The sequence below is a fragment of the Aulostomus chinensis genome, chromosome 10 (genome assembly GCF_037954235.1).
Source record: "Aulostomus chinensis isolate RoL2024-O1b breed Wild chromosome 10, RoL_Achi_v1.0, whole genome shotgun sequence".
Lineage (NCBI taxonomy): Eukaryota > Metazoa > Chordata > Actinopteri > Syngnathiformes > Aulostomidae > Aulostomus > Aulostomus chinensis.
Window position 1 is genome coordinate 10,274,444 of NC_141329.1, and position 13,141 is coordinate 10,287,584.

A 13,141-nucleotide genomic window follows, 5' to 3' on the forward strand; every position below is an offset into this window, starting at 1 on the left:
CCTGTTGAGCCAACGTATCCACTTACATGAGAGTTCTTGAAAACCACCAGTCTATCAGTGGGCTAGTTGGGGACGATTTACAGTTACACATGAAGTGGGTATTGCCTGCAGCAGGGCTTTCTATAAATAAACTACAATGACCATGTTCATGGTAATGAAAGAATGAGTCACCCAGAGCAACCGTGTGACACGAAAATAGCCAATAATAAATCAAAATTATGGGATAAAAGTCTGCATTTGTTTTGAAAAAAAATTCTTAAAATTCACTTCGATTTTTTTTTCATAATTCAGATTTTTTTTTTAACCTCTCTCATAATTTAGATTTCTTATCTCATAGTTGTACTTATCCTTAGATTTTTTTTTCCCCCCATCAGGACTATTCTTTTATATCATAGTGGAAGAAATGAATTTCAATAATAAATGCCAAGGGAAACTTAGTGTGTTTGCAACTATGCCGTGTTCTGTTGAATAAGAAACCTAGTCCCGGGAATATTGGCAGTCTAATGTTCTCTTGACGAAATTTGACTAATATGGAGTTTGACTTTTTTTGGTTAACTTCACCTTGTTCCCACTCAGATCTTCGTAACAAGAAGAATTATCAAAATTGATCAACAACGAGAATTAGGATCAAGACAAACGGCAAATGACGCTCAAGGTTAATTATTGAAAAAAGGCCATGTGAACAAAGGATCTCCACTAACAAATGGTGTGTGTGGGGGGGGGGGGTGGTGGTGGTGGTGGTGGGAGGGAGGGAGGGAGGGAGGGCTGGAATTGGACACAGTTGTTAAGTGAAACTCAGGCATCTGTCTCTTAAATGGTTTCTTCCTCCTCTTCAGACCCCCTGACTCCTGGCTTCATCTTCGTCTCCCTGCTGAGTGGAGCAAACTCAGCTGACATGTATTCCCTGAGTAGGCATCTCAGCCACTCTCTCAGTGCCGGGAGCTGATGGACACATCTCCAGTGTGTGTGTGTGTGTGTGTGTGTGTGTGTGTGTGTGTCTCTGTCAGGTGAGCTCTTAGACTGGGTTGTGACCTTGTAATGGGGTTAAGGACATGCTGACATATGTGGTGGGGATTAGGTTAATGGTGCGTAAAATGTGGAAAAAGAAATGGAGGAGGAATAGACGGAGAGGGGGAGTGTATCCTGTATGTTGTGCATTAGTGCGACTCCATTTCAGCTTGCTATCTAAGTATGTGATGGCCTGTCAGACAGACAGCGCACAGAGGGATGAAGCATGTGTCCCCCTGCTCAGCACTGCAGTGAGGGAAGTGACTCCCATGCTTTCTCCCATGCTGCAGACTTTATACACTTGCCTGCCCTCCCTTGCTTACACCTCCAGTTGTCACCCCCTCAGCCCCTTTTTCTGCACCTCCCTCATCTGCTGTCACCTCTCCACCCCTGCTCTCATTCACTGACACTTGAGCCCATTGATTTGCCATCTGAATGGGCCACCAGAGCCAGAATGGATATGCTGCAGTGTGACCTTGGAGCTTGCACACCAAGGAGAAACAGACTGGGGCGAGGCATAGATAAAGTACGGAGAAGGGCAGACTAAGAAAAATCCTTTCTGCGGGGGGGGGGGGGTTTGCAGAAATGGATACAGACTATCCGGCAGACCCTGTCAGCCACCGATCCATGACTTAACAAATGACTGCCATCGCACTGAGCTCAGTTTAAATGCAACTTAGTTGTTGCATGATGGTGCAAGTCCACATGCTGGTTATAAGACTGTCTGCAGAGTGTGAAACAGCCTTTCAGAGTAACAGCTTAAGCTACTTGGAGTGCTGATGCCACGTGACTCACTTGGCCATTTGATTCATGCTGACTTAGGGAGGGAGAAAGGGCTCTCTAACTCAAAAGCATTGCATCATCAGAGACAGTGAAGCTGTGCGAAATTAATTCTTGGCTCACAACCCATAAACCACAAGTGCCGATCTGACACCTTTGATTTTTATTGAGCAAGATGATGGCAGGAACATTGCACATCACAGCGATTTGGCTCCCTTCACTATTTAGATGAGAGGGAACAGAGGTTCTCCTGAGTCATTAGTGTGAAAGAGACCGTGGCTGATTTTGGAGGTAAAATGGAAGGTAATGAAATACAGGGAGTTGAACTGTGTCACGGATGATGTAATAGTTATGCCTCTAAACTTTAACAGGATGTGAATAATAAATATACTTCTATTCATCAGTTTAAAAGCCTGAGAATGGCCTCTTCAAGTTTTATTTTCAAAAAGCTTTATACATCTTCTGCACCACTAATATTTGTATGAACTTAACATTAGGCATCTATATTCCTGCAACGACGACACTCTCCTATATCCAAACCAGTGAGCATACAGACCATAGCTAAATTATAATCATTCGGAACTGACTATTTGGGGTTACCCAGGGCGGCGGTGTGGACCTACACCAACTTACTACATGAGTCACAACGGTGGAATCTGTTAAGTTACTTTACCACAGGTGCAGAAGAAATGTGTAAGCCTGGTTTCACACTCGTTTTACCAGCTACAAATTGACATAAGCTTAAAACAACAACTACCTCTCTTTAAGAAACAATTCTACAACTGTACTAGCTTCAGCTGATTGTCTCTGGTGCCACACACATAGCAGCTCCCTTGATGGAAGCCTGGGCAACACATACGAGAGGCAGTGCATCCAATCAAGACGCCTGGAAGGCAATGAGTACTAGCCAATTGGAAGCGGAGTAGGACGTGTCTGCCCAGAATGTGGGAGGTGAAAACAATAATGGCTCTCACGATGATGAGAATTTTTCTAAGAATATATGTAAACACGATTTGCTTTACTAGAAAATCGTTTTTATAACATTCCGTCTGTTTATCTTGAGGTTAGACAATGAGTCCTGCAAATATTGGTAGCCACCGTTACGCACACACTTGGGCCACTTTGCTGCCAAGGCCAACAGAGCATGTGACCTTACACAGCACGCTGGTGTTCCAAAGCTGGCAGATGTAAAAATTAGAGATGCACTGATACACATTATTTTGGGGCAGATCAGATTCTGAAACCAAACTCCAACTCTTTTTCTTGGAGTAATAGCTCTATTATTGTTGTCAGTAAACCAAACTATACCTTTTATTACAGGATGGTGTCTCACACTACGTTATAGCTGATTTATGATCCAGGGGGGAATCTGGATTGGTACATGGACCAGCGCCATGATCCTGAAACCTGAACTGTGAATGAGGTTAACGCCTCTGCGAATAATGCTATTACCTTCTGAATCTGACATTCCTGATTCCAAAATTTGCATCTCTAGTGGAAATTCCACACTAACTGCACTGTCTCGTTCATACAATTGTTGATTTAGCGCCATAACTACCTCACTCTTTGGGCATGTACGCACTGTGTATACAGAATATGCGTCTGGAGTCAACCTTGTGTCACAGGTCCTCTCGATTGTTAAAGACCAGATGCATACATGCGGTATTTTAATGCTACCATGTAGACTGCTAACACGCAATGTAACTCTTGTCGAAGTGTCATTAATCTGTAAAAAATACATAACGAAATATTCAGATCACTTACTTTTCTTGCATGAATGCACACTGGGAGAAATCTGAACAGAAAGTCTTGTCGTGTTGAATATTTCAACAATATTTGATAAACAATAGCAAACTTTTGCTCCACGCTTAGTTCGTCTGCCAAGCCTTACTAGTTGGAATCTACGCTGCTGCATGTGAACAGGATTATTTGGGGAGCAGTCATTTTTTCCTTACTCATGTAAACAACTTAGAATGTTATCATTTTTAATACAAGGACAAAAACCTGGAATCGAGAATACTGAACAAATATCAACATTTTCAATACCAGTTGTTTCCCGTAAACACAGCTGCAAGTACATCTTGAATTACAGCCAAGCTGGAACTGTGCATGTTGCTGCCATGGAAACTGTGACCCCTCAATAAACTTGGGAGCATGTATCAATGCAGAGCTTGTCAGATGCTGGATTTTTATCATCTCTACCAAATAGGCTGTTTAACCTCACGTGACCCATATTTATTTGTTCACTGACTTGGGTGGAAAATAAAAAGGCCTTACGTCCCAGAAGCTCAAATCTGTCGCTGGGATTTTATCTTTCCTGCTTAAATCCACTCTAAAGATATTTACCAACCAAGCAAGGACCTTGTCAAAGATTTACAGCCCCCCCCCCCAAGCTTCTTACCATCTGCAGCCTGGATGTGGTAGCCCTCTTCTTGGACTGGCTTCACCTCCAGCAGTTGCATGGTACGGTCCAACAGGCCATGGATGACCTCAAAACCTGGACTCTTGTTGTAGTAGACAGCACAGAAACGCCGACTGTTCCTTGCTCCGACATCTGGTTGGAGGGATGAGAGAGAGGGCGTGTTACTGGTACACTGAGACTGCTTTCTCCCTATTTATCTATACGTCTCTTAACTTCCATATGTACTGAAAGCAATTATTCTAATTTAGTTCCAACATACCATAACTTAAAGGGCTTTATTTTAACCGTTAAAAAAATAACTTATTTTGCCACCCACCAACTGGCATCTGGATAATAAATAAGTTTCAGGAAGGAGCGAGTTGGGCGCAGATTATGCGTGTTTAAACATGACTACACGATTTTCTCTGTCCCGTCACACAAGACGCATACCCACCTTTGGTCTCATCCTTCAGCACCACGTCAGAGATCTCAAACAGCTTGAGGGGAAGTGGCATCTTCCTGTTGGCTGCTATTGTCTTAAGCAGGCCTGGCAGTAAGGTGGTGCGCGCCACCTGGTGGAGAAACCCGATAGTTCAGTTGGAGGTGGCTTCAGTCTTTTTCCACAAGACTGCCCTCATGTGGAAAGTGAACGCCAGAAATATAACCTGGTTGTGATTTCATAAACGTTCGTTCAACAATGCTGCATACGCTCTCAGGGATTAAGGTTCATTCTCAAGGTTACCTGGAACTCTGCAGTCTTGGGGTTGGCGATGTGAACTGCTCGAGTCTCCGAGATCTTCTTGCCAAGCTTGTCCGCTATATCTTCTTGAGAGCACTGCAGGGAAAAATGAGAGATTCGTTTGGGCATTTTTCAGGGGAGAAACATTGTTATGTGTGTATCTCTGCTTTACCAGAGCAAAGTTGAGGGCCTCAGTGAATCCAGCTGCTGCCAGGTCCTGTCTCAGCAGCTCCGTGAGCTTATTCAGTGGAAACTATCAACAGCGCCACACAAAGTTGAGATAAAAGGATATTTGGATACACAGACCAAATATTGAACACACAGAGGTACAGCCAGGTACCTGGTTTGCTACGGTGTAGGTGCATGGCGTGGTGCGAGTGATGTTATTGAACCCGTAGGCCATGGCTGCGTCCTCCATTATGTCACAGGCATGGATGACGTCTGAGCGAGTGGGCGGGATCTCAACCTCTATCTCGTCACCGACGCCCGTAGCCTGAGAGCGCAGACACATTCGGGTCAGCAGCTGGGCGATATTCTCCGTCGACTCACTGTCAAGAGGAAACAAGAACCAAATCTTAAAAAGTGGGACTTGTGGAGGAGGATCTACAAATCTTTGGAGTGGGGTTGTGCATTTTTTTGGTAAAATATGGTTAAGCAGATTAGTAGTGGCCACAAGCAGAGAGGCATTCAATAAAGTTCTTCTGTGTGTGTGTTGCTGTAGCACTTTTAATCTTTTTTGAAGTGCAATGCTATTAAAACATGTAAATTACATTTTTAAAAAATGCAGTGAGAGGAAATGCTGATGAAACTGCATTAGATACAACCTGGGGTGGGCGACTCGTCACAAGAACTGTCCAATAAATCATGAATGACTAATTTTGTTTTATTGGATTTGTTAAACTCAACAAACAAAACAAGGTCAACTTTTAACTTCAGTGCGGAAAAGTTTGAAAAGGAACAACTTGAGGAGCACATGATCGAAGTGTTAAATGAAACCTGATGACAGTGCAAATCCTAATATAATAAAGAGATAAATGATACGCACTTTATTTGATTGTTCTGCTTGTTAATGATTTTGACTGGATCAGAGTGGTCAGCACTTGAATTGTCGCTGAGTTGGGAGTTCCTAATTGTCTGCTGCTCTTTCGGAATGAGTCTGTGCAGCGGGCTGTGCAGCAGGGCCAGGTGCCGCTCTCCTCCAAGCAGATGAGCGCATATCAAGGTCAGAAGGAAGCTAAATGCTTATTCAAGCAAAAGTAAGTCAAGCTGGTCTCTGCCGGTATGTAGCAGATTATCATGGTAAAGACAGTGTGGTTTTGGAGATTGAATGGTCCAGTGAATAAAGTGATGATAAAACAAACTGCAGCCGGTATAGTAGAGTAGTCATGTGATGCAGTAAATATGTATACTTCAGTGCAAAGAACTGGAGATACGCCAAAATCCAGGGATTCACATTAATCCCACACGGATCACCCTTGAGAAACACATTTACATCTTTTACTGTAACATCGGTGCTTTAAAAAAAGGGGTTCGGTTTCAAAATTCACATTTGAAAGGAATTAAATTACCAATGGCCTCACTCCCTTCATTGTTCCCGTAAGCCATGTCAGTGTGTGAGCATGCACAGTTTTGGAAGTGACTCACCAGAAATGCAACTCGAATAGAATTCAATCATCATTAATGTCACTACTAAGTGGAAATACATCTGACATATGTAATGCTGTGAGAATTACAATAATCTACCATTCCTATTGTGGAACGTGGTAACTGAGTTGAGGGTATGACTTACTTGATGCCAACTTTACAATTAATAAACTTGCTGGACAGCTTTTCCTTCCTGTATGCCAGCTCCTACAATACAAACCAGGGAGTGACAACAGAGAATTAGGACAAACTCAAACTAACCATGCTAACAGTTATCCAGGGTCAAATGTTTGAAAATTCAACCCACCAAAAACAACACATTGATAAAGTATTTATAAAGCCATTTTGTGTCAGGCGTTGTAAATTTTACCAGTGTTGGATCTAATGAGAGGTTATCTTATCTTATCTATTACAATGCATCACAGTGGGGAACAAAGACAGTGGCTAAATTGGGCTGTAAACAAATTAATTTTGTCGAAAACAGTGCAATAAAACGTTTTACATTTTTAGGATGAAATTCTAGAGTATAATTTGCCAAATGAGTATTAAAAATGCTCCACGGAAAAGATGAAGACAGTCATGAGAAATCCATTATTCTAAAAAAAAAAAAAAAAAAGTCAAATAAGACAAAAAATGCAACTCTGTCATTTAAAAAAAAAAAAAAAAGGTGGTCTTTACGACTGATTTCTGAGTTTCCAAGTTGCACATGAATGCAACGAGGAGTCTCACACTTCTCTGTACAAATCGATTCAGATTTCAGTGTTTAGGAGAAGCATGTAAATGCACCATGAAGTAAAACATTTACAGTTGTAGCCAGCGTTTTCCAAGGAACTGTAGAAGCACAATGGATCTCGTTTATAAAAGGGAAAATGCCACTCCACCTCTCAGGTGTAGGTTTGTCTGCTCCCTCACAAGCATGTATCAGGGAGGAGAGCAACAGGGGCCTACCGGCGGTCAGTAACGGGAGCTCAGCTCATCTTGATTCCTCATACTTTGGGTTTTCTTTCAGATGTAATCGTGGTGAATACTTTACACATTACTATTTTGCAGTAAAACATTTAACCACCGGTCCCAAGATAAACACCAAACGAAAAAAAAAACATCAACATTTAGCTGCATTAATTTCCTGCATGCGTCTTAAAGTGCAAGAAAATAAAAATGATTACAGTACTGGGTATATGCAGGTCTTGCCATCTGGGTACACCACCTCAGCCTCTTCTACCCTGAAAGAAAAAAAGAGAGGAAAAGATGATGAACACTCACCCTCCATTCAGCTGCTAAAGCCAGATGGCCGAGGCATATTTTGTACCACCTCTGTAAACAAAGAGAACATAGGACACAAACTCCAGGAGGGGAATGAAGATTGGCTAACAAACATTCAAATGTGTTTGCTATAGGTGGATTGGGGTCATGTTCAACAGGCCAAAGAAAACAGGAAATTGATAAACAAATTACAGCCCATTAAAAAAAATGGGGGCAAATCTCAGAGTCTGGAGGATGTAAAAGCTTCTAAACAAGGTCCAGCTGACAGCTGATGGAGAGCAGCTCCGGTGATGTCACTGAAGAGGGTGTGACAGTTGGGACTGAGGAACTGAGGATTGCGACAATAAAAACTCCAGAAAACTGTCTCCTGAGAGATGAGAAGCCGGTATTTGAGATGGCGGCGTTACTCACGTGAAAGGCTGTGAGCAGTACTCGCTGAACATGGTCACCATCATGTCCAGCACAATCTTTGCCTGGTGGAACACAAACAGATTTCAGTCAGACTGAACAACATGTGTACCGTGACCTCTATGTCGACCTCTCAGACTCACCTTGGTCAGGTCGGTGGCCGTGCACTCGATGAACACGTTCCTTGTCTTCAGGCTGATTTTTGAGTGATCCCCTGGGAAACACATTATCATTATTGTTCACATTATAAAACTATAGAAAACATTTGAAATCCTAAGCTCACTCTTTGGTCAAAGGACAGTTCTTGCCCTTTAAATAAAACTTTTCTGATATTGCACAACAGGATTTATGCATTGGGCCTTTTTTTTTGTACTAGCCAAGGATCAATTTGTGTGTCAGGCTGCAGAATATCAGTGAAAGTGGGTGTAGTTGCAACAATCAAGCTCCCTCATGTGGCTCAAAGGTGTATTGCAGGTATACATCTCACAACATCATGGAATATATTCTCCACATGCACTTGCTGTAACCCAAATAAAACACTCTGATTTAAATATTCTCTGAATTTTTGGTGCGAATAATTTTTGCAAAACTTAGAGAGGAATGTAAAAAAATGCCATTTTCAAATTCCATGACTTTTCCAAGCTTTTCTTGAATGAACTCCAAAATACATGTGTTTGAACTTACAAGGGTCATAAAGACTGAAACCGACTTTATAAAAAGACATTTAAAGTATCTGTTTTGTGTTACAGTGAAAGGAAAAAACAAAAAATTAAGGAGTACTGACATCACACACTTACCATTGATGATGGGAGGCATGGACAAGACAATGCCATTGCTGTCATATATGACAGGGTACACAGGCTTGTCTTCAATAATGTGAAGGTAATGTTTCAGGTGGCTGTCTGTCTGAAGGGGCAAAGATTAAAAAAAAAAAAAAAAAAAAAAAAGCTGGTCAGCGAAGCTCTTAAGATGATACTGTTTCAAGAAACGTCGAGCCAGTCAGACAATCACCTTGTAGAGGCTCATGAGCTGGCTGGCAGTGTACTCCTTGGTCTGGTTGAGGGGTTTGAAGCAGATGTCGCCCGGAGATTTGGCTGCGTAGGTGAAAGGACCTGAGATAGTATCAAGATCATGAGTCCCGATGGCCACCAGGCTCCTCTTCCTGCACCAACATAGAGAAAAGTACAAAATCAATCAAATACGCGAGACGCTTCCCAAAAAAAATGTGTGGTTATATGAATCCTAGTTTGGGTTGTTAAACTGGGATCCAGACGACAACATGCTAGTGTCTTTGCGAAGGCTGACCACATTCTACATGTCATGACAGAGAGATAGGGGGAAATTTTTATTAAAAAAGAAACCACATTTTGGTGATTTTTTTTTTTTTGTTATGAGGGTATTTTGCTCTATTTCATGAGAACATATTTTGTGGTTGTAAAAGAGCAGCAAAATAAAACAATTTGCCCGATGACGACGTCCGATAATATCAGCATATCATCGGTATCAGCCAATATTGGTCGTATTTTAAATATAACAATATCTGCACAGCAAATCACCATTAGTTTCTTGATCTTGTCTTGTCGTCTTTTTGATGAGGCAACAACGAGGAATGGACTTTTCTGAATCTTTTGGTAATATGGAAAAACATGACTCTATAAAATTCAACTTGTGTGAGTCACAGCCAAGGCATCAATATCAAACTTTTCTTTTCAAAAGATCCCCAGGCCTACTCCCAGTGCAGGTGTGCCCGCCCCTGTGTGGGTGTGTGTCAGAGGGAATATAGTGTGTATCTCCAAAAATAGAACACAACCAGCAACCTGTACACTGTGACTGGAGCTCAGACCAACTCGGTCACTTCAGCAGTTTTGTTTATGTGTGATCATAACAAGAAATTCTATGGTATTATTAATATTTTGGATCGAAAATTTACCCACCATTTGGCAGAAAACTGACCTTCGGGTTTTAAGCACCAACCAGAAAACATTCCCACATTTGGCAGGTGGTAATTTCAGACCCTAACAGTTACCACATTTCCTACATTCACACATACAAAAGATACAAAATCAAAAAAACTCTATCGCTTTACATTAAATATTTTGAGCGCCTGGATTTCTTCTTTGTTTTGAGTTTAAGTTTTCCCCTGCTGTCCCTGAGCATCAAACATTTTGTCCTATTGTTTCATCCACTTTGACCACGCTGAGCAGCCAGTCACCCCCTTGTGTTTCTCATTTCACCAATGATATTGCAGATTTGAGGATAGTTAACAGCTGAGCTGACCTGCAGATATTCTGGTGTAGTTTCTCCTGGAGCTCAATGAAACTGTCATATCGGTCCTGTGTGAAGGTGAGGTTTCTCAGCACTGCTGCCACAGCAAAGGGACGCACTGCCGCTGTCTGAGCAGAACAAAGACACCACAATACCTGCTTACCATGGTAACGACAATCTGACTTGTAACCAAATAATGAGAAATTAAGTCTACAATCACATTATAGTTTAAAATGAATTTATTATAAATGTTCCAAGCTACCTCCTTAGTGATGATCAGCCTCTGAGGCTCCCCGCTAATGGGCTTGACACGCCTGTAGTTAGGGGCCTCCATCCTGGAAACAAATACACTACAGTATCAACAAAGTAGAGCAAGACTGATGATGTTAAACTAGACTTAGACAACACAAGGTTTTAATAAATATAGTATGAACTTTATATTAAAGACTCACTTGTTCTTGAAAACCTGTAGACCACGGACAAGACCTTCCAGACATAGCAAGTCATAGCGGTTTGCCGGTACATCGATTTTGTAGAGGACAATATCAGATGCTCCTGCTGCCTTTGAGTCTCCTTGTTCACGACTGATTATCTCCTTCTCTGACGTCTGTTTCGATCAAAGCACAGACTTTATTAGACAGGTGAAGCCGATTGACAGACAACACATCGAGAGTCTACTCACAATTTCATCAAGCTCCAGCCCAAATTCAAAGCACAGCTCGTCAAACTCCTCGTCAGCTGAAGAAAGAGAACACCAGGCATGGTTAAAACTGATATATATAGGGATTTATCCAACTTATTCACCGGCATCGCCTACCCGCTGTTGCTCCCGTTTAAATGACACGAGCGCATGACGCAATCGCGTTGACATGCCATGCAAACATGTCAGGAAGCTAAATCGTATAAATTTCTTATTAATAAACACGAGAGAAAAACAATGACACTCAGGTCAACAGCTCTGCTTGACATTATTTCAGAAGTCTCAGATTTTCATTCTAAGTAAAGAAAGCGCAGCCAGCTAACAAGCTAGCAAAGTTAGTTTGCTATCGACTGTGAGCGGCCGTTGCTGCCAACAGACTAAGTTCAGATTCCTGTTCTACTTTTCAGAGCCAACAAATATTTCGCATACATTAATGTGACTCACAATATGTTTTGCCCAAAGCTTTGAAGAGAAGATCCCTTTTAACACCGACAGTCGGCATGTTTGCTGTTAATCTTCCTCAGCCTTGGGGAAAAGGACCCATCTAGCCGGCTATAGCTGTTTACAGCTATGCCTGACTGAAACCAGGACTTTAATTTACAGAATTTGAAGCGTTTGAAGATACGTGGTTAAAAAAAAAATCAGTTAGAAGTATACATAAAAAATAGAAAATAAAAAGCGGTTATGTAAAGAATATAAATATACCCAAATATCAAACCAACATAAGACAAGCTACTTCACATTGTCAATCATTTTTTGTCAAAACAGTCATCTAGGACATGAGTTCAAGCCACTCTGTAAACCCTGGGCCTATGGAGATTTTTCTCTTAGTTTTTTTTCTATGCGGCTGTCAGTAGAGACTCAGTAAAACCTAGCGGCACTAATGGATTTGTTCCCTAATAATCATTAATTGTCAGTAATCTGGTCAAGGTTTCTTGAGCTACACTTTTTGTTTTTTGTTTTTTCTGCACAGAAAGGCAATGTCATGGGACACACAGCATTTATTGTCCTGGGTTAATCCAGTTTGGAATATAAAATAATAATATGTATTTACATACATCATATGTTTTCATGAAATTATACAAAAAACATAAACTTTTTTATATTTTCACACTGTTTTATAATATACATCAAAGAACTGCATGCAAGCCTTGACCACGGAGCAAACTGAACATGTAAAGGGGAGAAAAAAAAGGGGAGAAAAAAAAACTCTTTTTAAAAACTAAAATTCATTGAACTCCCCAGATGATAAGATCAGTGAGACTTTTATTTTTTTATAATTCTTTAATTTTTTATGAAGGCCAGATGAATTTATTAAATCAAAGCTACTGCTTTTAGGTAGCATATTTAGAATATGTCTAGAGACCACATGTCAATGGTGTTTGAGCAGTGAAAGTTTCACTGGCTTACAGAAGCTGAAATCATGATGGAGATACTCTGGAGATTTATTAACAGTATATGTTATTACAGAGATGGTAATAGCCTCAAGTGATGTCACAGTGTGAGCATGGTATGCCAAGGCTTGCACTCAGCAGGTTGTCATTTCACATTCTCACTTTTCCCTCAGACATCTGGATCACGAGTATACTCCCTGTCCTCATCAGCCTCTTTGTATGTGTGTGTTTGTGTGTGTGTGTGTGTCTGTGTGTTAAAGTGTATCCATATGCAAGGGTGAAATACATGAGGAGGGTACATTTATACAGAGGTCCCCCACTGTCGTAGACATCTGCTTTAACACAATGTAAATGTTTTGACAGATGTACATTTGTGTGTTTTGGTCGGGCTTGACGACCAAACTGGAGAATTCTCAGTATAATGAATATGTAGTCACGGGTTTCTGGAAACACTGACTTAATGTCTCCATGTCAATATAAATTTAAATTATGACCCTTAATAAGGAGCACGGACCTAAATTATTTTGGCTACAAGCTTG

General features: G+C 41.2%; 1 protein-coding gene across 1 annotated transcript in view; it reads right to left on the reverse strand.

Annotated features, from left to right (window-relative positions):
• Nucleotides 1–11,801, reverse strand: part of farsb (phenylalanyl-tRNA synthetase subunit beta) — a 16,756-nt gene extending 4,955 nt beyond the window's left edge. Inside the window, exons 1-16 of the mRNA XM_086215982.1 lie at nt 11,653–11,801; nt 11,191–11,246; nt 10,961–11,115; nt 10,771–10,843; nt 10,521–10,636; nt 9,255–9,405; nt 9,041–9,149; nt 8,387–8,457; nt 8,247–8,308; nt 7,744–7,795; nt 6,718–6,779; nt 5,269–5,476; nt 5,101–5,181; nt 4,932–5,024; nt 4,644–4,761; nt 4,190–4,342 (exon numbers count right to left, since the gene is read on the reverse strand). Of these exons, the coding sequence (XP_086072108.1) occupies nt 4,190–4,342; nt 4,644–4,761; nt 4,932–5,024; nt 5,101–5,181; nt 5,269–5,476; nt 6,718–6,779; nt 7,744–7,795; nt 8,247–8,308; nt 8,387–8,457; nt 9,041–9,149; nt 9,255–9,405; nt 10,521–10,636; nt 10,771–10,843; nt 10,961–11,115; nt 11,191–11,246; nt 11,653–11,710 (1,618 nt within the window). The 5' untranslated portion in view covers nt 11,711–11,801. The remainder of the gene's footprint in view (nt 1–4,189; nt 4,343–4,643; nt 4,762–4,931; nt 5,025–5,100; nt 5,182–5,268; nt 5,477–6,717; nt 6,780–7,743; nt 7,796–8,246; nt 8,309–8,386; nt 8,458–9,040; nt 9,150–9,254; nt 9,406–10,520; nt 10,637–10,770; nt 10,844–10,960; nt 11,116–11,190; nt 11,247–11,652) is intronic.
• Nucleotides 11,802–13,141: the final 1,340 nt, after the last annotated feature.